The following is a 23,002-nucleotide window of genomic DNA, read 5'->3' on the forward strand; positions in this document are numbered from 1 at the left end:
TTTCATTTGCCAGAAAGTTGAATAGTATCGATAACAGCAACTTGCAAATTACCTAGATAATGCTTTATTTGAATCAAAATTGCCTCGATGTCTCTTACATGTTGAGTTTTAGGCTGCAGTAATTATGGAATTTCCGGAAGTCATTAAGTCATATGATAGGAAGCTTGGTGTCAATATATTGTCATAATTCACTGAATGGAATTTCTGTAAAAATGAAACAAAAATACTCCCCAAACCAACCAGAGACAACCAAAACAAACCTCTGCTTCTTTCCTTCTCATTTCCTTTTCTTGCAGAATTTTCTAATGCAAAAGATCATTTTTGAACTATGGAGGTGTTGCAGTGTGATGGCTGTGATTTCCAAGCTCAGTCCTATGAAGACCTAAAAGCTCACATTCAAGATGTTCATACTGCTTTTCTGCAACCAGCAGATGTATCTGAGGAAAACCCTAGTCAGCCGAGGTCTGCCTCCATGACTGTTAACAACCAGACTGAGACTGAATTTTCTTCTGTAAAGGATGAATTTACAATTGCAGATGAAATAGCAGGTAAACCTCAACCCTAAGCCCCTATCTCACACATGACTTTTTTCAGTGCATTTTAATTGCTATGTTTCAGTGTGATTTTTAATAACTTATCTTTATCACTTTGATAGTGATTGAATGGTGTTTAGTTACAGCCATTTTTTTTCTGTAAAGGCAAACGTGGATTTGTTAATTTTGCTATTTTTCACATTCTTTTTCATATTTTTTTTTTTTTTGCTTTACACCGCCATGAGCTCTAGGAGAGTTTTGAACTGTATTAGTGTACCTTTTTATTTCAAGAAGCTTATTTTGAAAATTGTGTATCACAAATTATGTACTATCTGTTAGTTTTCTGATCATTCTCATAAGCACGTGTCTAATCATAAGATAGGGAATCCTCGTGTGATTAACATGTTCAGCATATGTGTGAATGTATACAGGGTAGATGGGGGGGAGGGGGGAACTTTTACTTATTTATGTATTTACTTTTAAATTCTTATTTTAGGGCAAAATACAACAACTCAGATGGAGACTGGAAGCTATTACAGCCAGAGACAAAGTTTTTATGGTCAACATACAGCTCCAAATACTAAACCAATCAATACATTTTTCCAGTGCAAATTCTGTGTCCGTTACTTCCGATCTAAAAACCTCCTCACAGAGCACACTCACAAGGTTCATGGAGCACAAGTTGGGGGAAGCTCAGTGGGGTCACACACTGCTGGATCCTTAAATTACAACATCATGATGCATGAGGGGTTTGGCAAAGTTTTCTCTTGCCTGTTCTGCACCTACAAATCTCCAAGGCGTGCAAGGATTATTAAGCACCAGAAAATGTATCACAAAAGTAATCTGAAGGAGAGTTTATCTCCTATGGCTACCTCTGAATTGACATCTGCCTCTGTGCCAGTGCAGGAACCCTGCACGGAATTGCCTGCAGATGTGGTAGAACGAAGCATTTTGGAGTCCATGCTCAAGCCTCTAACAAAGTCCAGAGGCAACTTTTGCTGTGAATGGTGCAGTTACCAGACACCTCGAAGGGAGCGCTGGTGTGACCATATGATGAAAAAGCACCGCAGCATGGTTAAAATACTGTCAACTTTGAGCCAGGAACAAGATGGAACCTGTATACCTGATGTTCAGAGTAAGAGTGCCCAGAATGCCTCCCCAAACTCTAATTGTGTCTTATTTAATATGACAGGACATGATATGTTGAATGCTGATGTCTCAGACTTCAGCTTTATAGGCCATTCCTTTATCAGGCCCAACTCTTCTATGTCCTCCAAGTTTTCTCCTGTGTCTTATCCTCAAATGAAGTCCAAATTACCTCACAACTCAGGCATAGTTAGATCATCTGACAGATCCCACTATAGAGTTGCTGACTTGGAAACAAACAGTATGCTAAATGACTCCATCTCAGATGAAGAGCTAAATGAATTGGACAGTGAGAATGGCTTGAACTCTGTGGATCACCAGACTTCGGGAATATTTGCAGAGCTGATGGGTTCTGATGGTAACAAGCTGTTGGAAACGAAAGGGATTCCCTTTAAAAGATACATGAACAGGTTCCAATGTCCTTTCTGCCCTTTCCTCACAATGCACCGCCGAAGCATTTCCCGTCACATTGAGAATATCCACCTATCTGGGAAGACAGCTGTGTACAAATGCAATGAATGCCCTTTTACCTGTAAGAGTTTGTTAAAGCTTGGAGCTCATAGGCAATGTCATACAGGTACAACATCAGACTGTGACACTGTGAATTCTCAGAGTGAAAACATTTTCTCCTCTTTGAATGACAACATGGTTTCTTATGAAAGTGGAAATATAAGCGGAAGGAAGTCATCTGGAATGACAGAAACTGTGCAACAGCAACAGCAGCAGTTGTGTCAACTCCATCCACAGCATCCTTATAAGTGCACAATGTGTAACTATTCTACCACTACTTTGAAAGGCCTCAGAGTTCATCAGCAGCACAAGCACTCATTTTGTGACAACATACCAAAATATGATGGACTGCCATCCAACACGTCACAAGAGAGCGAGGCAGATGGTCTCACCTCTATCAGAACAGTGAAGAAAAGCCAGACCTCAATTCTTGGCCTCTCGTCTAAAAATAACTTTGTTGCTAAGGTTGCTCAGGTGTCAAATGACTGCCCTTTGGATCTCTCACCAGTGAAGAAAAGAGCTAGAATTGATGAAATAGCAAGCAACCTGCAGAGCAAAATAAACCAAAACAAACAACAAGAAGGTGTTGTGATTAATGCAGAGGATGAGGAAGAAGACAATGAGGTGGAGATAGAAGTGGAATTAGACAAAGAACAAACAGAACCAATGGTAGAAGTTTCTAGTTCTTATGCACCCCAGCAAAAGTGGGGGAGAGAGACTAATGATTCCCAGGATGCAAACTTCAGAAACATTCACCATTATTGTAATTCCACCAATGAAGCAGAGATTGAGCTTACTTTATCTGAAGATGAGGAAGATTATTTTTCTTCCATTAACATGAAAGACCAACAGAGCCCTAATGCCTCTGTTGTGGGAACCCATCCAAATATGTATGGCCCTGATCAGAACAATGAAAATGTGGTGATTAATGACTCTGGCAGGCTTTACTTTTGTAAACACTGTGATTTTAACAACAAATCTGCCAGGAGTGTTAGCACCCACTACCAACGGATGCACCCCTACATAAAATTCAGCTTTAGGTATATCTTGGATCCAAATGATCACAGTGCTGTATACAGATGCCTTGAGTGTTATATTGACTATATGAACTTTGAAGACCTGCAGCAACACTATGGAGAGCATCACCCTGAAGCTATGAATGTATTGAACTTTGATCAGTCTGATCTGATCTACAGGTGTCGCTTCTGTTCTTACACTAGCCCAAATGTTAGAAGCCTGATGCCACATTACCAAAGAATGCATCCAACAGTGAAAATTAACAATGCAATGATATTTTCAAGCTATGTTGTTGAGCAGCAAGAGGGGCTAAACACAGAGTCTCAGACACTGAGAGAGATCTTGAATTCTGCTCCAAAAACTATGGCAACCTCCACCCCCATGGTTCATGGGACTAGTATGCCAGCAAGTTTTAACAAAAGTGCTACAAAGAGTTTTAGTCCTGAATGTGAAAATCAGAAGGCAACTTTGATCAATTCTGTGGTTGTTTATGACTGTGATGTGTGCTCATTTGCAAGCCCTAATGTGCATTCAGTTCTGGCGCATTACCAGAAAAAACACCCAGAAGAAAAAGCATCATATTTCAGAATTCAGAAGACCATGCATATAGCTTCTGTTGACAGGATCTCTGCCCTGACTCACATATCTTTGGATATGGGGGCATCTGTCTCAAAACTGTCAAACTTGGTTTCTCAGCCTCCACCTCCCTCACCACTGCCCCCAGACCTTGCTCCTGAACTCTACTATTGCAAACACTGTTCATACAGCAACTGTTCAGTTGTAGGAGTGCTTGTCCACTATCAGAAAAGGCATCCAGAAATAAAGGTCACTGCCAAGTACATCAGGCAGGCACACCCTACAGAAGCAATGATTAAGGCTGGTGCACTGCCACCTAGGATTCAGAAACTGCCAGTGTCAGTGAAGCAGTTGAGCCAGGACAGTTCCAGGAGCTCTGTGAATCCCCTTGAGAATGAAATGTTCTTCTGCCAGCACTGCGATTATGGAAACCGGACAGTGAAAGGTGTGCTCATCCATTATCAAAAGAAACATCATGATTTCAAAGCCAACGCAGATGTGATTAGGCAGCATACAGCCACCATTAGAAGCCTATGTGATCATCACCAGAAGAAATTAACCAGCAGCATTCCTGCTCACACTTCCAGCACTGAACAGGACAAGACAAAGCTGAGAGCCCTGAAATGCAGACAGTGTAGCTATACATCACCTTACTTCTATGCATTGAGGAAGCATATTAAGAAAGATCATCCAAATCTGAAGGCCACAGTCACATCCATTATGAGATGGGCATTTTTGGATGGCTTGATAGAAGCTGGTTATCACTGTGAATGGTGCATTTATTCACATACAGAACCAAATGGTTTGCTTGTGCATTACCAAAGGAGACATCCTGAACATTATGTTGACTATACATATATGGCAACTAAACTGTGGGTAGGTTCAGATCCTTCCCCTCCTACTCTAGTGATGCCAACAGAGGCAAAGACCTATAAATGCAGAGACTGCATTTTTGAAGCATTTTCCATTTGGGATATTACTAAACACTACCAGGCTTTTCACCCTTGGGCTATGAATGGGGATGAATCTGTACTTTTAGATATCATTAAGAATAAAGATGCTCCTGAGAAAATCAGCACACAGCTTGATGAACTTAGGGCCAGGATTAATTCTGAAAACCAGGTAACATCACAAATGGACCAGGATGTGGAGGATCATAGCCTTTCCCAGGAAAAAATTATTCAGCTGACTTCTGCAAACCCAGCCATCTCCTCCACTCCATATCAGTGTACAGTTTGCCAGTCTGAGTACAATAACTTGCATGGCCTCCTGACACATTATGGCAAAAAGCATCCTGGCATGAAAGTGAAAGCTTCTGACTTTGCACAGGACATAAACATTAACACAGGGGTTGTGTACAAGTGCAGACATTGCCCATACATTAACACACGCATTCATGGTGTCCTCACACATTATCAGAAACGGCATCCATCAGTGAAGGTTACTGCTGAAGACTTTTTTCATGATGTAGAACAGTCGAATGACAAAACCCAGAATAACATAGAAAAGACCAGTAGGATTTTTAAGCAAGGCTATGGTGCATACCAGTGCAAAATATGTCCTTATACCCATGGCACACTGGAAAAGCTCAAAATTCACTATGATAAATTCCATAATCAACCTGAATTTGATGTTTTTGCTCAGTCATCACCAAAGGTGTCTGCCTCAATGGAGCCAGATGTGGTAACTGAAATCAAGGCCTCCACAGAAACTGCTGCTGATGGTGTTGGAGAAGCCTCTATTTCAACACCTCATTTCTCCAGTTCTCACTTAGTGTCTCATACAGTGTTCCGGTGTCAGCTCTGCAAATACTTCTGTTCTACCCGTAAGGGGATAGCCAGGCACTACCGCATCAAACATAACAACATTCGGGCACAACCAGAAGGCAAGAACAACCTCTTCAAGTGTGCTTTGTGTTCCTACACCAACCCTATCCGCAAAGGACTTGCAGCACACTACCAGAAAAGGCATGACATTGATGCTTACTACACTCATTGTTTAGCAGCCTCCAGGACAGTAAGAGACAAACCCAATAAAGTGATCATTCCATTTCCCCCCAAAGACAACGCTCCTCGGTTAAGTGAGGAGTTGAAGAGGGCTGTGGAAAAGAAGAAATGCTCACTTTGTTCCTTTCAGTCTTTTAGCAAAAAAGGTATTGTTTCCCACTACATGAAGTGTCACCCTGGTGTTTTCCCTAAGCAGCAGCATGTGAGCAAGCTGGGGGATTACTTCACTGCCATGTATGCTGATGAACTTGAAAAGTCAACTCCAGATAAGGAAAGGAATGACTTTGAAAAGCCTGAGGTGGAGGGTGAGGCTCAGGAAATAGAGTGGCTTTCCTTCAGATGCATAAAATGTTTCAAACTATCCTTCAGCACAGCAGAGCTGCTGTGCAAGCATTACACTAACCACCACAGCAAGGATTTGAAGAGAGACTTTACCATACTGGAAAGTAGCACCTGCTCTTATAACGCTGTCTACCAGTGCAAGCACTGTGATACTAAATTGCATAGCATGGCAGAGCTGACCTCACACTTGAATAGGCACACTGAGGAATTCCAGAAGTGTGCCAAACATCAGGAGAGGAGGGAACAGATTTTGAGCAAGCAGAAATATGCAGATGGTGCTTTTAGAGATTTCAAACAAGAGAGGGTAAGGATCTATGTGTCTGATCTCCTTCTCTGCTTCCTCTCCCCAGGGAGAAAAACCAGCTGAAAGCTGTTCTTTTATACCCCAAAAGGCTTCTTAATACCCACTTGCATGTTCTCTTTGACATCCAAATGAATACAGGTTAATGAGTGTCCCAGCATGTCAATAAGTCAGTTACATATTCTGCTTTAATTTCCTTCATTCTTTACCTATTCCTAGGCTCCACATGAAGCTCTGCTCCTTTCATCTGTTTCCTTCAGGATTTTCCCTGTCTTTCTTCCTTCGTCCCACCCTTATGGATGGCTACCTGTATCTGACATTTATTGTTCTGTTGTAAGGCTGCTGTTTGCTTTCTCATATATTCTTTAACAAATGTCTCATTTTACTGCTCATCAATATACCTTGAAATAACACACCAATTTCCTTCACAAGCTTATTTATTTCAGTACATTTTCTGATAAAGAACCTGATTTTTATGCACATCTATCAAATAACTTCAAGCTATGTGAAAGTCTTCATGTGAACAGAAGACCAAATGCTGTTACTCTGTATTCTGCTATTCTGTACCCTTCTCCCCATCTGGAGTAACTCTACTTGTGGTAGAAAAGCATACAGTTAGGCAGGGGAAAATCATGAAAGAGCATGGTTTGGTCTTGTAAGTTAAAACTGAACGGTCTTATAGGGGACTACTATTATGAAGAAACTCAAGGTTTTTCCTATGCACATGTCCTATACATCTATTTTGATGGCTTTAACAGAAGTCAATGCAAATTGAGGTTGAAGTTTTGCACAATAGCATATTGTAGCAAGCTGACCTTGGCTGGATGCCAGGTGCCCACCAAGCCTTTCTATCACTTCTCGTTGGAGGGGGGGGGGAAAGAAAATAAGATAAAAAAGAATTTCTGGTTCAAGATAAAGGCAGTTTAATAAAGCAAAAGCAAAGGCTGTGCACAGAAGCAAAGGAAAACAAAATATTTATTCTCTACTTCCCATCATTAGGCAATGTCCGTTCATTTCCTGGGAAGTAGAGCTTCACTACGTGCAGTGGTTACTCTGGAAGACAAATGTTGCCCCACCCCCTACCCTAGCCCCTTTATCTCAGCTTTTATTGCTGAGCAGACATATGGTATGGAATATCCCTTTGGTCAATTTGGGTCAGCTGTCCTGGCTATGTCCCCTCCCAAGATCTTGCCCCCCCCCAAGTCTACTGGTGAGGGGGAAATGTAGAGACAGCCTTGATGCTGTGTGAGCACTGCTCAGCAGCAGACACATTTTTGTGTTATCAACACCTTTCTAGCCACCAATAAAAAATACAGCACTATGAGGGCTACTGTGGGGAATGTTAACTCCAGCTCAGCCAAATCCAATCCACATATGTACACTAAATGCAATTTCCCCTGAAGTGCAAAATCTGGAATAGGTATATTCCTAAAAGCGAGATATCAGAAGTATGTTTCAGTATTACATTAGTATAACATTAATACTCATGTGCTTCACTAGGCTTTTGGACACTTGGAAGATGCTTCAAAACTTAAGGAGAGGAAAGTAGTTGGCTACAAATGTAAATTTTGTGTGGAAGTTCATCCAACGCTCCGAGCCATCTGTAATCATCTCCGTAAGCATGTCCAGTATCGGAATGTTTCTTCTGTGTCAACTACAGTAAAGGTGAGAATTCTGTGAACTGGCAGAATATTTGTTTGATATTAAGGCCTAACCAATAGCCCACAGAGGGCTCTTATAGAGTCAAATGGGTTTTGGATTGGATATTCTGAACAGTTAAGCATTACATTCTAATCAAATTATTCAGGTTTCTGCAGCACATTTTGTTTACTTTAAGTTGTTTTGACTTTCTTCTGCTCTTCATCTGAGCCAAAAAAACTATTGTTATCACTGGTGACTGAAAGACTTGATTTATGAGCAGGAGCTTCTCCCTGAGCTGTTCTGGGCTACTTTTCTCCTTTCAAAGACCCTTTAAGTGTGGGGTTGGGTTTTTGGGTTTGGTTTTTTGTTATTTTTCATCCAACCCATGTGCAAAAGTGTAATTAGAGTCCTACAAACACAAATTAGAATAGCCACAGGTCCAAATCAAATTGTTAATTGTAAATCTGCTGCTCTTTCCTCCCTATGCATGTGGAGACCACCTAGAATGCCTCTGAGAATAGGCTGTGTTCCATAGCCAGCTTTACAGGATATCAGTGAGGAGGCAGGGTGGAATTCAGGTGCAGGAAGGTTGCAGGGACTGGTTATGCAGTTCTACTTTTCTTCCTGCAGTGAGTACTCAGCTAAATCTCTTTCTGCAGTCTTCAGAATGTGACCTAAAGCATTACTATTTCATGACATCTACTGTGCTCTGTATAAAGTAGCTGAGTCCTTCAGGATCTAAATGGTTATACCAAAGAGCTTTTCATTATCCTTCCACTGACCTTCCTTTAGCTTATACAATACTGCTGACAGAATGGGATGCTTGCAGGCAATCCATATTTTCCATGTGCCTTATCAGACCTTCTTGGAGAATCTGCTCCATGATCTTGCCATGCACAGGGTTGAGACTGACTGGCCTGTAGTTCCCTGGGTCTTCCTTTTTTCCCTTTTTGAAAATAGGGGTTTCCCCTTTTCCAGTCAGTGGGAACTTCACCAGACTGCCATGACTTTTCAAATATGATGGAAAGCATCTTTTCAACTTATCTGTCAGTTCCCTTAGGAGAGGCAGATGGATCTTCTATGGTCCCATGGACTTGTGCACTTTCAGGTTCTTTAGATGGTCTTGAACCTGCTCTAATCCTACAGTGGGTGGATCTTCCTTTTCCTGGTCTTTGCCTTTGCCTTTTGTGACTTGGATGGTGTGGCCAGAGCTCTTGCTGGTGAAGACTGAGGCAAAATTCGATGATTACCTCAGCCTTCTCCATATCCCATGTGACGAGGTCTTTTGTTTTCTTCTAGAGACCCACATTTTCCCTGTTCTGCCTCTTATTACTGATGTACCTGTAGAAACACCTCTTATTACCCTTGATGTCCCTGGCCAGGTTTAACTCTATCTGGGCTTTAGCTTTCCTAACACGATCCCTGGCTTCTCAAACAACTTCTTTGTATTTCTCCCAGGCTACCTATCCCTGTTTCCACCCTCTGAAGACATTTTTTTAAGTCTAAGAGTGTCCAGGAGCTCCTTGTTCATCCATACAGGTCTCCTGGAATTCCTGCCTGCCTTCCTCTTTTTTGGGATTCATTTCTCCTTGGGTTGGAGAAGGTAATCCTTGAATATTGACCATTTCTTTTGGGCTCCTCTCCCATCTGGGATTTTATCCCATAAAACCCTACCAAGCAGATCTCTGAAGAGGTCAAAATCTGCTCTCCTGAAGTCCAGAGTAGCGAGCTTTCTGTGCACCCTCCTTTTTGCCCTATGGGTCCTGAATTCCACCATTTTATGGTTGCCAGGGCTGCCTTTAAGCTTCACATTGTCCACCAGCCCCTCCTTGTTGGTGAGAACAAGTTCCAGCATAGAACATTTTCTAGTTGGCTCTTCTGCCACTTTGAGAAGGGAGTTTTCATCAAGGCATTCCAGGAACTTCCTGGATTGCTGATGGCTTGTTGTGTTGTCCCTCCAGCAGATGTCAGGGTTGTTGAAATCCCCCCTGAGGACCATGGCCTATGAATAGGATGCTGCTTCTATCTGCCTGTAGAGGGCCTCATCCACTTGGTCATCCTGGTCAGATGGCCTGCAGCAGACCTCCACTATGATGTCACCTGATCCTGTCTTCCCTTTAACCCTGACCCATAAGCTCTCTATTAGCTCCTCATCCATCCCCAGGTGGAGCTCCATGGACTCCAGCTGGTCATTGATGTAGAGGATGACACCCCATCCTCTTCTCCCCTGCCTGTCCTTCCTAAAAAGCTTATACCCATCAATTCTCAAGATCCAGTCATAGGACTCATACCACCATGTCTCAATGATGCCAACAATAGCATAACCCTGCAGGCATACACACGTTCATAACTCCTGCTTATTTACAATGATGTGTGCATTTGCATAGAGGCATTTCAGTTGGCCCCCCATTGAAGCTGCTTCACTGGCTGGGATTCCATTGTCTTTCATTTCAGGTATTCTCCTGCTGGCCTGTGATTCTTTTTCAGTCCCAGGGCTTCTCTTGCTGGAATTGGCTTCAAAGTGGTGGCAATAGGATGGATTTATGATCCTCTCCCCAAGAAACTCGAGTTTAAAGCCCTCTACTAGACTGGCAATCCTATTGACAAAGATACTCTCCACTTTCCCTGAAAGATGAACCCCATCAGCCCCTAGGAGACCAGGTTTCTCAAAGTGAGTTCCATGGTCTAGGAAGCCAAAGCCCTGGATGTGGCACCACTCCCATGACAATTTATTGATATTCCCAATGGGATTTGCCCTTTCAAAGCCTTTCCCTTTGACTGAGAGGATCAATTACAAGACTATCTGTGCTTCCGAGTCCTTCACTATCACTCCCAGGGCTATGTAATCTTTCTACATGGTCTTCATGGTCCCCTTCAGTCCAAGTCAGATTCCTTCACCATCAGCAAATTCACATCAGTTTCCAAATTTTCCTGTTCTCTATCTTTCTTGCTTCTGTTTGGGCACTCATATTTCCAGTGCCCCTGCTCCCATCCAATCACACACTGATTTAACCTTAACAGGGCTTGATTTCAGTGATTCCCCATAGACACTAATCTTACACATCCAACTCTGCCCTGGCTTTTGCTATTCTCTCACCCATGTCTCTCAAGATTGCTCTCAGTTATAGCAGCAGCTAATAATGATGTCTGCAATTTCATTTTGTTTTGTTTTTCTTTTTTCTCTTTCTCATCTCAATTACTATACACCTTATGTGCTATTTCAATCAATTGCAAGATTGGTATTCTGCCTGCCCCATGCACTTTCTGCATTTTTTTTTTCTGATATTCGAGGCTGACTGACCTATCAACAACATGTTAAACATATTTCAGTCAGTTTCCTCCTACAGATTTAAATCAGTCCACTTTCTAGCAGTCTCACACAGTCTCTTGTAAAAGACTGAGGGTTCCTCATCAGACCCCTGTCTAACCTCATATAATTTTGACAAGTTTTTTAGTTTACGAGTGCCATGCTGAACCCATACAGGATTAATTGCTGATATCTCTTGTCTGTCCAGGTCCCTCCCAGAGTTAGGATCCCAGTTCAGGTTCTCCTTGGGCATAGCCATATTAATGTTGTCTTGTGCATATTTCTGTTCCCCTTCTTTAGCTTTCTCAAAAACTATTCCTTTTTCCTCAGTAGTGAGGAGAGTCTCTAAAAGTGTCTGGATGTCCCCCCAGGTGTGTCATCATGATGGTTTTGAGTAGCCCCTACATCCGCTCTGGATGACCCCATGGACTGTTTCCAATTTAATAGATCCAGCACTGTAAAAGGGACATGCACATAAACAAGCTGTCCCTCCACCCCAACTTCCTGTCTTAAAGGGGATTGCACAGTGGTATGCTGTCCCCTCAGTCTTCCAACCACTGGACTGAAATCTTGTCACAGTTTAATGCTGGACCGGCAAGTAACCAAATGGTTAATTGTCTGGCCCTGTTTGAATTGATCCAAGGGCCATTACATCCACAATCTCCTTTTTAATATGTTCGAAAGCAGTTTTTTGTTTGGAGCCCTGTTTAAAGGCTTTCTTCTTTCGGGTAACCTCATAGAGAATGTTGCATTAAAAGTAGTATCTTGGTAGAAAATAAATCCCCTTGAAATCCAGCTGACCCTCAGATATAGGAGGAGCTGGGGGTGACTGGGCTTAGATTCTAAGTGATAGCCAATTCACCTTTAGTAGGATGGAAAACAAGGGTTTGGATGCACTACTAACACCCCACTACACATCCAGTTGTGTTTAATAGGAACTATTGCGGCCACACACTAGAATTTGGTCACACTCAATGAGGTTTCTCACCACCAGGTTAATGAATGGTGTGATTTATTAAAGCAACAGTATGCAAGTTCTTTGGATTGTAAGCGATAAATTTACTATCTGCAAAGCACATGCAAAATACCTGGTTATGAGTAAAGAAGGTGACTCTATAGAGATCTCCTTGGGGGCAGTGTGTGGGTGTGTCAACCTGGCCAAAATGCATATAATTCCCAGGGGGTCACTCAGGCCAAAATGTAAGAGTGTAGAGATTTATACTATTAAAGAGAGTCTACAGAAATTCATATAATTCCCGGGGAAACACTCGATCCAGCTGAATCTTACCCAAAGGCATCCCAATGAGGGGGAAGAGAGGTTCAGTCTGTCAACTGGTCCCAGAGGTCTCAGAGGTAAGGGGCATCCTTGCGATGGTACCTTCCCTGACATCTGTTCCCCCATTGGCTATTTTTTATACTATTCTACCTGACAGGTGGAGCTTGAGTGACTCTAGTCAAGCATATCTTTATTGCGATTGGTGCAAAATTCTCTCGCTTTGCATTTAAAGGTATAGGCTAGAGAAAATTCAGAGTGCAAGCTCAGTGAGGGGTGTCACAACTTGAAGGCAGGTAGCTTTAGGGATGGAGGTGTCTTTTTGTATTATAATGAGCAAAGTTCACCTTAAGGATCTCATTTTGTCAAAGGGTGGCAGGTTGTTGGCCCAGGGTATCAAAAATGCAGTTACTTGGTATTGTTGCCACAGAGCGTGGTTGCCGTGTCTCCGCTTGACCCTCCATGCAATTTCTCTTGGAATTAGCACACTGAGTACCCCTGATAATGCCAACATCTAAAGCAGTTATGGTACACTAGCCACATTCCACCAGGTAGTCATGGTACTATCTCCATGAGAGTAAGGCAATCCATTTAGTCCATGTAGCATCAGTGGCATGATGAAGGGAAGATGCTCTACCTGTGTACATAAAGCCCAGTACAGGTAATCAGGGCACCAGGAGGATCTGTGCTTCAGTACCTATCATTTCCAAAGCAGCTCTAACCCCTTCATATGCAGACAATATCTCTTTTCAGTGGCTGTGTAGTTGGTCTCGGAGCCTTTGTAGTTTTGACCCCAGAATCCTAGAGGTCGACCTCAAGTTTCTCATGGAGCTTAATGACAGAGAATCCGTGTAGGACCATCATTCCTAGCTGCAGTGTAGAGCACATTTTTAATGTCTGGCCGTTTTCGAATTGGTCCAAGGGTCATTGCCTGCACAATCTTTTGCTTAATACTTTCAAAAGCAGCTTGTTGTTCTGAGCCCCATTTAAAGTCTTTCTTTAAGTGGCCCATCTTGCCACTTAATCCCCAGAAACTCTATCTCTTGCAAAGGTCCCTGGACCTTGCTTCTTTTAATAGCAAAACCAGCTTTCAGAAGGATTTCAATTATCTTTTTACCTGTCTTGAAGACTTCTGTTGCTGTGTTACCCCACACAATGATGTCGTCAATGTACTGCAGATGTTCTGGAGCTCCACCCTTTGCCAGGGTTTCATGGATCAGTCCATGGCAGATGGTAGGACTGTGTTTCCACCCCTGGGGCAGTCGATTCCAAGTGTACTGGATACCTCTCCAGGTGAAAGCAAACTGTGGCCTGCATTCTGGTGCTAGAGGAATAGCAAAAAATGCATTAGCAATGTCAATAGTAGCATACCACTTGGCTGCCTTTGACTCCAGTTCTCACTAGAGTTCTAGCATGTCCAGCACAGCAGCACTTAATGGTGGAGTAACCATTAAATTAGGGCTCCAGGCCTGCTCCCTGACACTGCTCCTCTGGAAAAAGGCAGAAGGGCCAAAGTCATGCCACCCTCTGATGTTGTCTGCTTGCCCAGTGTATGGCACATGGTGGTGTGGTTCTATGTGGACCAGACAGTCACATTCCCTTCTGGAGACACAGGCCCTGCTGAGCCTGCATGGCCAGCTGGAGCTTGGCCAGGCTGCAGATGCCTCCCATGCACCGGCCCAGAGCAGATGGCCTGTTCTGGCTGTTCCAGAGGAGCCACTCTTCAGTAATTGCTGGCCTGTGGTGGCAGTTCTCAAGGATCTGCTCTGCAGGAATGGCTGGTCTGTGCTGCCTGATCCAAAGGGGCTACTCTCCTGAGATTTCTGGTCGGTGCTTCCTGCTGCAGAGACTCTGCTCTGCTGGGATTGATGGACGGTACTGGTTTGTCTGGAGGAGCTGCTGTCCCCTGGAGACTCCTCCATACCCACCACCATGTCCTGCAAAGGCAACAGTGAAAAGGTTCTTCCCTTTCCTCCGGGAAGGACCAGAAGAATGGGAAAACCCCAGAAGCTGTGTGAGGGGACAGCTAAGGGCCTCCCAAAGGTTCTCGTGGTGGGCTGCAAAGGGAAAAGATCAGAGAAATGGAATGGACTGTTGCGTGAGACGAATCTCGCCGTGGGCGCGAGCTCGGTTCGCGAACAGAGTCGATCGAGCTAGTGTTGGTTTGGGCTAGTATCAGAGAACTAACTTCGATCCACCTGGCTCTGGAACCTCTCGAACCACACCCTGCCGAAATCGGGCATGCGCACCTGGGCCAGCCCCAACTGGGCACAGGCGGGGCGAGCACCGTCCTGGCACCTGCTGCCTACAATGGACCTATGTGGGATGCTGGGAGAGGGAGCATCATTGCTGCTGTGAAGAAAGCTGCAGTGTGCGAAGGAAAAGACAACAATGCCAAGATCCCAGAAAGGCATCCACTGTCTGTCTTGGGCCCTGACCCACCTCCCCAGTGTTATCTGAGACCTACGAGGCAGACCCGGGGGTCCAACAGAATCCACCTGCTGGCTGCCGGCCACCCATTGACCGAGGGAGGAGCAGGTACGTGATGGTGCCAAGGAGGAGGAAGCCCTTGCTCCAGTCCTCAAATTGGAGCACCTGGAGAGAAAAAGAGTGATCCCTGTTTAGGGCTGTTCTTGCAGCCCCCTCAGGGCTTCAGTCGCTTTCTGGAGCGCATCCTATGACAGAGAGAAGGGAGAGCCAAGGATACAAATGCCTAATTCCATTTGAATCTTCCCACCAGGCCCCTGTTGGAGCAAGACCTCCTCTTTATACTCTCTACGGACTCCTCAGGAGAAGTTTGCAGCTGGGCAGCAGCTTGAAGCCCAGCAAGGAAAGAGAAGGACTGACATGGGGTCTTTGAGCTTGGACAGAACTCCATGCTACTTCAGGGAGGAATTGGCTCCTCTGACAGAAAGAGGAATGCTCAGGAGGGTGAGAAGAAAAAGACCCAAAGCAGGAAGAGGAAATATGTTCTGAATCCATTTTTACACTAGTTCTAACCTGACATAAAACAGTGAATAGGCTTCCTGCTGGAGAGCTGTGTCAGTGCCACAAAGAGTCATAGACGAATCGTCCATCTTGTACCACAGCCCATTGCTGGCCTGCACAAAAAGCATCAATGGCGGGAAATGAGCTGGGTGGTTTCTCCACAAGAACAAAGGCAGGACACCACAGAAACAAGAGCATGCCAAAATCAATCCCATCCAGCCCCTTGGGAGACCTCCGCCAAACCTCTGGCTGCCCATTAACACTGCCAGGAAAGTTTGTCTTCCCCAGGACACAACTGTCCCTGGTGAGGAAGTTGCTCTTTCTCTTTGTGTAGCAGAAATAGTGTCCTGAGTGACAGATGTCACCGCTGTGCACCAGTACAGCATACAAGGAGTAGAGCTGCACTTGTCCCGCTGCCTCAGACATGTATGGCCCAAGATCCAAGACCTCGGGATACTCCATAACCTATGGAGAGACCAAGAGGGCTCAGAAATGATCCTGAAATAACCTGCCAAAACCAGGGCCCAGACATGTAGAAATACATTTTTGGGGCTCATCAACACTAAAGCTCCATATCCTGGTTTGGGTGGCAGGAAACTGTTCTTGGCCTAAGCAGCTCTGTCGGAGCAGAGCACACACTTGTCTTCCCACAGGAACTCTCCTCTCCCAATAAGAGAGCAGGAAAAGCCCATCATGAACAACCTGTGAGATAGAGCACTGCTTTGGGAACCCTCCTGTTCCATGAAGGGAGAGTTGCCCTCCAGTTATCAACTTACCTTAATGATCTTCCCGCCAGCGAAATCTTCAAACCTCTTGAGACCCACTGTGAGAACCTCGGGTGCCCAATGGATTGTCAGCCTCTTGAAGGCAGCAGAAATCTGGCCACAGATGGAAAGCAAGCAGAGAGCCAAGTGCTGCAATGGACCGTTGCAATGCCTCAAGAAGGCCAGGCAAGTTGTCATGGCTCTCACACCCTTTCTCTAGTTGAAGAATAGTCAGCTGCAGAAGGCTGGACCAAAATAAAGCTGCATCCCATCATTGTGCAGCTCCTTTCAGTCAAAGGCTCCCTTACTCTCTAAACCATGTCAAACCTTAAGGCAGGATCTAACATTAAGATACTGTTAGGAATCATCTTACTGGCGACATCTAAAGCTGCTTCCATCATCCAGCAGCTCAGGTTTCACAAAGTTCTCCAGAGCTTTGGTGAGAGAGGCAGCTGCCTGGAGGAGTGAGAAAAGAGAGCCCTACCAGGAATTGACAAGACCACCCAGGTGGCTGAGGCTGAGGAGACCCACCGGAGACTGGCAAGCAGTGGCCAGAAAGAGGCAGAAAGAGGGCATTCTGGTGAACATTTCCCTCATTCTCCAGGGATTCCCAAGGATAGCACAAGATGCCTTTCTGTGGGACCACTCAGTTCAGCTCCCGATGGGGTGTAGGGTCATCAAGAATGAAAACAACCCAACCCATCAGCCCAGGAGCCAGACAGGCACAGAGAGGGGGCAAAGGGAAGGAGGAGGAGAGCACATCAAGGGTGAAGAGAGGACAAGGCATCTTTCTCCAGCTTAAAGCCACCACCTACAGGGAGACCCACTGCCACAGCCTTCGCAGTAGGACGCAGTCCCTTCCATTTCCCACTCACCACCAAGATTTCTTGTGTTCCCAGGAGACATTTTGAAACCAACTCCATCAGTTCTGGAGAACTACAGGGGCCTTGGGTCATCCTGATACACCATTACAAACCCTCTTACTTTTATATCCAAAAGGACATCCGGAAAGGTCTCGTAGGTGTCAGAAACCACTTGGCAGCTCAAGCATCAGACTGGAAGGAAAATTGGAAAGCTCAGTGAGAGGGGAAGTCGACTGACTGTGCTGGCTTATGCTCCTCATCCCTCCTACACCAGTCACACACGCAGCTGTTTCCCACAGGCAGAGAGAAGGGCACAGCCAGTCTCAGAGAGAGAAGGAGTTGTGGAAAAGTACCTCTGTACTTCAGAAAGCTCCCAAATATCTGATGGATGATGGTCTGCTGAGAAGACGTGTCCAAGCTGCTGTCACATAGACAAGCTCTCTGCATGGCTTCAAGAATACAGCACAAGAACTCATGGGTGTCCTCCTACATGCCAAGCTGGAAATGTTCTCCAATCCCTAAGAAAGAAGTTAGGAATTGTCTCCTCCAAGAAGGGAAGAAAACCTGGCAAAAGCACCTGCCACAACTTACCTGGGAGAACAGTGATGAAGTTCACAGGCATGATGGCAGATACTGTGGGATGCTGGACCATGTGCACCTGCTCTTGCACTCTGCACATCACACATAAGTCTGGTTGAACACCTGAAGAGGGACAGAGGGAAGGAGGGTGAGAAGCTTCTCGGGTTAGCTAATTATCCCTAGCAGTAGAAAACCTACTGGAGAACCTGAAGTGGTAAGAAGAGTCTCCACTCCTCTGCTCCCAAGGGGCCAATGTCCCAACAAGCCTGGCATGTTTTAGTGCCTGAAAACTTTCTGCAGAAGGATGCTGAACTGACAGAAATTTTATGTGCCAGGAGAAAAGAGGGTTTCACTTGTAGGAATAGAGACAAAGTCCCAGGGCTAGAAAGAGGTGCCTTTCTGAAGATGAACGCACCCACATGTGACAAGTGGCTTCTAGGCTTACGTGCACAGCACAAGGCTGGTGGGGGGCTGCTTTTCTCCTGCATACAATTCCACATCTTTGGAACCCTTGGGAGGTGCCCAACAGATTGACAAGGAGGTCTTCATACAAGTACTCACAGGACTGGCCTCCCGAGAGAGCAAGTAGTTGGCCAGTGAGGAGGTATAGGTCAGGCACTGCAGGACAGCATTGAGGAAGCAGGTATTGCCCATGTTTTTGAGTCCTGCTCCAACTCTTGGTCTCTGATGCCTGTCCATCTTTCCATGTGGAGCTATTCCCACAGCAACGACTGCAAGGAAATGTATACATTTATAAAAAGAGACCATTTTGGTTCATAAAAGCATCTTTTCCAAGTTGAGTTGTCTACAAGAGCACCCAGCGAAACACCTCCAAGCCAGAAACATCAGGGGCAGCCTCACACTGCCATTGAAACTGGCTGGTCAAGAATCACTTAGGGAAAATAGGCCTGTGCACCTACTTGCTTAGCTGAAAGCCCAAACAAATTGCACTCAGACCACACTCTGTAGCCTCTGACTACCTTCCTTTCCCTTAAGAGGCCTGACCTGTCTCAGCAGATCAAGCCTTCCTCGTTCCTTATTGTCCCTTGCTGAAAACAAGCCAACACAGAGCACAGAAGGTAGCTCCACTGCTGTCAGATCTTTCTACAAGCATTGTCACCTTCCCAAGTCTTGTCCATAGTGGCAGAGGACAGACACGACCCATTTACCGCATCTGAGCAAAGCCCCCTGGGTCAGTCTGGCTGCTGTCAGGGAATGCCCCAGACTTCCCTATAGGCTGTCAGCACATCAACACTCAAGGATGCAGCCCCAGCCATGCTGGTGCCCTTGTACACTCACACAGACCATGCCTGCCAGTAAAGCTGGTACTCGCAGGAGTCATTCTCCAGTGTGGACATCTCCAGAAGGAGAAGACCAGCGCCAATCCCATCACCTGAACGCAGAGATCATTGTAGCTCAGCCCAAGAATTCCAACATGCCCCAGTTGAAACACACAGAACAGCATCCACCACCAGATGTGTTTGAGTGGTTCCTGGAGCTGCTGCAGAGCTGCAGGATGATGGCCCTGCTGTCCCTGTCACAGGACTCAACTGACAGCAATGCCCACGGCCCTTTGGAATGACTGCTTTGCTGTAGCCTTCTCCGAAGGGGACCTGTTGCTCACCTGTGGCTAGCATTAGCAGAAGTAGCAAGGAGGAATCCTTCCCACAGCCCTGTCCAGCCAGAAAGGTTGTAAGATCTGAGAAGGGAGAGACCAGCCTCTCCTTATATCCTGACTTGACCTCCTGTCTCCACTGTCCTGGCAGTCCAATCAGAATTGCCTTGGATAGAGGAGGGGAGGGGAGGAGAAGTGGGCAGGAAACGGGCAATATTCAGAAAAAAGGAGGCACGCGAGTAGCCAAGGAAGGAGCCAAGTTACCTTGAAGGTCAGCTCAGCTACCCTGGCATCCTCTGGCTTTTATAGCCCTGGCCACATGAGGTCACAGGTGCTACCTGGGTGCCACATTATGACCCTTTTGTGACATGGGGTAGTGGCCCACTGCCCATGTTCTGGAAACTTCCAGGTCCATGGCAGGCACCACAGTCTATGTCTCCTGTCTGTACTACTAGACAACAGTCGTGGGTCACCATGCTTCTGGTTACCATCGCTGTCAGCATCCAGTCAACAATGATGAGTCATGGAATCATGGAATGGGTTGGAGAATCATAGACCAGTTTGTGGCAGCCATATGGCCTCAGGGGGACACACTGGGACCCATTCCATGTCTCTGCCTTTGCAGCCCTCCAGGAGAGTCTTTGGGAGGCCCTGAGCTTTCCTTTCACCCAGCTCCTGGGAGTTCCCCACTCTTCTGGTCCTTGCCGTAGGGATGGGAAAGACCTTTACATTGTTGTCTTGGCAGGAGGTGGTGGTGGGGATGCTTGGTAAAGAACCATGAACTGCACACCAGGCAAGGAGATGCCAGAAGAGGGTAGCCTTGGACCTTCTGCCCATCTCCAGAGGAGGAGTGCTAGGGAGAGGACCCGGAACAGATCCCTGCTGTGTGGCAGTGATCTCCATGGCGGGTTGGTGGACACCAGGGCCCCTGAGGGTAACTTAGCAGGGGGGAGGAGGACTGGTGGACTGGTCCTCCAAGCTGTGACAGAGCTCCCAGGGCTGAGGCAGCTCTGGTGCCCTCCAACGGGAGCTCCACCACCCAGTGCTGCTCAGGAGAAGACCTTGCCAGGGAAGAGGGCTTGGAGAAGGTCCCTGCAGAGGGGCACTGATCTCCTCAGCTGGTCTGTACAGCCCACAGAACCACAGAAGCTGCAGGGAAGAGGAGGAGGACTTTGGCATCCAAATAAAAAAAAAAAAAAAAAGATAAGACTCAGGGGGTGTGTCGGTGATGGGGTCGGGCCTTGGAGAACTGGCCAATGCCACCGTCACCTGGACACTTCAACAGCAGTTGACTGCAGGGAGTCAGTGGTGTTGAAGTGTCCGGGAGCCAGTTGGTGCCTCCCACCCTGCCAACTCCCTGATGGACTTGTAAGACTCATGGGATGGCAGAATGTGCAATTGCTGTGTTAGGTTAGGTCAAGGACGGTGTGCTCAATGTTTAGTCTTGCACCGAAGACTCCACGATGGACTTGTAAGCCTTGTTGGAGTCTCTGCAATATCCTGGGAATCATAGAATTGTCATGGTTGAAGGGACCTTTAAGATCATCTACGTCCAACCCCCCTGCCATGGGCAGGGACACCTCCCACTAGATCAGGTTGCTCAAGGCCCCATCCAACCTGGCCTTGAACACCTCCAGGGAGGGGGCAGCCACAACTTCCTTGGGCAACCTGTTCCAGTGTCTTACCACTCACGGTGAAGAACTTTTTCCTAATGTCTAATCTGAATCTACCTAACTCCAGTTTTAATCCATTCCCCCTAGTCCTGCCACTACCTGAGATCCTAAAGAGTCCCTCACCAGCTTTCTTGTAGGCTCCTTTAAGATACTGGAAGGCCACAATAAGGTCTCCTCAGAGTCTTCTCTTCTCCAGACTGAATAACCCAAACTCTCTCAGTCTGTCTTCATAGGAGAGGTGCTCCAGCCTTCTGATCATCCTCGTGGCCCTTCTCTGGACACATTCCAGCACATCCATATCTTTAATGTAATAGGGGTTCCAGAACTGGATACAGTACTCCAGGTGGGGTCTCACGAGAACAGAGCAGAGGGGGAGAATCACCTCCCTCAACCTGCTGGCCACACTTCTCATGATGCAGCCCAGGATACAATTGGTTTTCTGGGCTGCAAGTGTACAGTGACGGCTCATGCTGAGCTTCTCATCTACTAGTACCCCCAAGCCAGTCACTCCCCAGCCTATATTGGTGCTTGGGATTTCCCTGACCCAGATGCAGGACCTTGCACTTGGTCTTGTTCAACTTCATGAGGTTGTCATGAGCACGCTTCTCCAGCCTGTCAAGGTCCCTCTGGATGGCATCCCTTCCCTTCAGCGTGTCAGCCACACTGCACAGTTTGGTGTTGGCAGTAAACTTGCTGAGGGTGCACTCAATGTCACCGTCCATGTCGCCAATGATGTTAAACAAGACTGGTCCCAATAATGATGCTTGAGAGACTCCACTTGTCACTGGCTTCCACTTGGACATGGACCTGTTAATGGCCACTCTTTGGGTGTGGCCATCAAGCCAGCTCTTTATCAACAGAATTGTCCATCCATCAAACCCATATTTTACCAGCTTGGAGACCAGGATGTGGTGTGGGACAGTGTCAAAGGCTTTTTTCAGGTCTAGGTAAATGACGTCAGTTGCTCTTCCCTTGTCTATTGATGTTGTGACCTTTTCATAGAAGACCATCAGGTTTGTAAAGCATGATTTGCCCTTCGTCAAACTGTGTTGATTATACCCAATCACCTCTTCGTTATTCTTCCGCTTTCAGCAGTGTCTCCAGGAGGATCTGCTCCATAATCTTACCAGGCACAGAGGTAAGACTGACTGGCCTGTAGCTCCCTGTTTCATCCTTCTTTCCCTTTTTGAAAATGGGGGTTATGTCTCCCCTTTTCCAGTCAGTGGGGATTTCAGCAGACTGCCATGACTTTTGGAATATAATAGACAGCAGTTTAGCAACCACATCTGCCAGTTCCCTCAGTACCCGTGGGTGTATCCCGTTGGGTCCCATGGACTTGTACACTTTCAGGTTCATCAGGTGGTTGTGAACCTGATCTTCACTTACAATGGGAAGTTCTGTGACTATGGGTGCGTGGCTGGAGCCCTTTCCAGTGAAGACTGAGGTAAAGAAGTCGTTGAGAAACTCGGCCTTCTCCATATCACTTATCATATCACTCCATATCAGTAGTTCTCCTGTTTTCTTTCTGAGGGGGCCCAACTTCCCAAGTCTTCCTTTTGCTGTGAATATACCTATAGAAATTTTTGCTATTCCCCTTGATCTCCCTGGATAGATTTAGTTCTAACTGAGCTTTGGCTTTTCTAAGAAGGTCTCTTCTGCCTTCGCGCAGGCAGAGCAAGCAGGCAAAGTAAGCAGGAGTAAGCACGCGGCAGCGCAGAGCAGAGAGCGGCAGCGGCACCGGTACCGGTACCGGTGTGAGCCGTGCCTTTAAATTGCAGAGGATTTGAGAAGGAGTTGGGCTTCCCAGAGACGGTGAAGCCAGGGCAGAGCGAGGAGACCCGAGTCTGAGCGGGAATCCTGCGAGGATA

General features: G+C 46.1%; 1 protein-coding gene across 1 annotated transcript in view; it reads left to right on the forward strand.

The window, feature by feature from the left end:
* Window positions 1-328: 328 nt before the first annotated feature.
* LOC139789208 (zinc finger protein 462-like) overlaps window positions 329-23,002 on the forward strand; it is a 112,868-nt gene continuing 90,194 nt past the window's right edge. Inside the window, exons 1-3 of the mRNA XM_071729719.1 lie at window positions 329-548; window positions 1,030-6,434; window positions 7,932-8,096. Of these exons, the coding sequence (XP_071585820.1) occupies window positions 329-548; window positions 1,030-6,434; window positions 7,932-8,096 (5,790 nt within the window). The remainder of the gene's footprint in view (window positions 549-1,029; window positions 6,435-7,931; window positions 8,097-23,002) is intronic.

This window comes from Heliangelus exortis, chromosome W (genome assembly GCF_036169615.1).
Source record: "Heliangelus exortis chromosome W, bHelExo1.hap1, whole genome shotgun sequence".
Lineage (NCBI taxonomy): Eukaryota > Metazoa > Chordata > Aves > Apodiformes > Trochilidae > Heliangelus > Heliangelus exortis.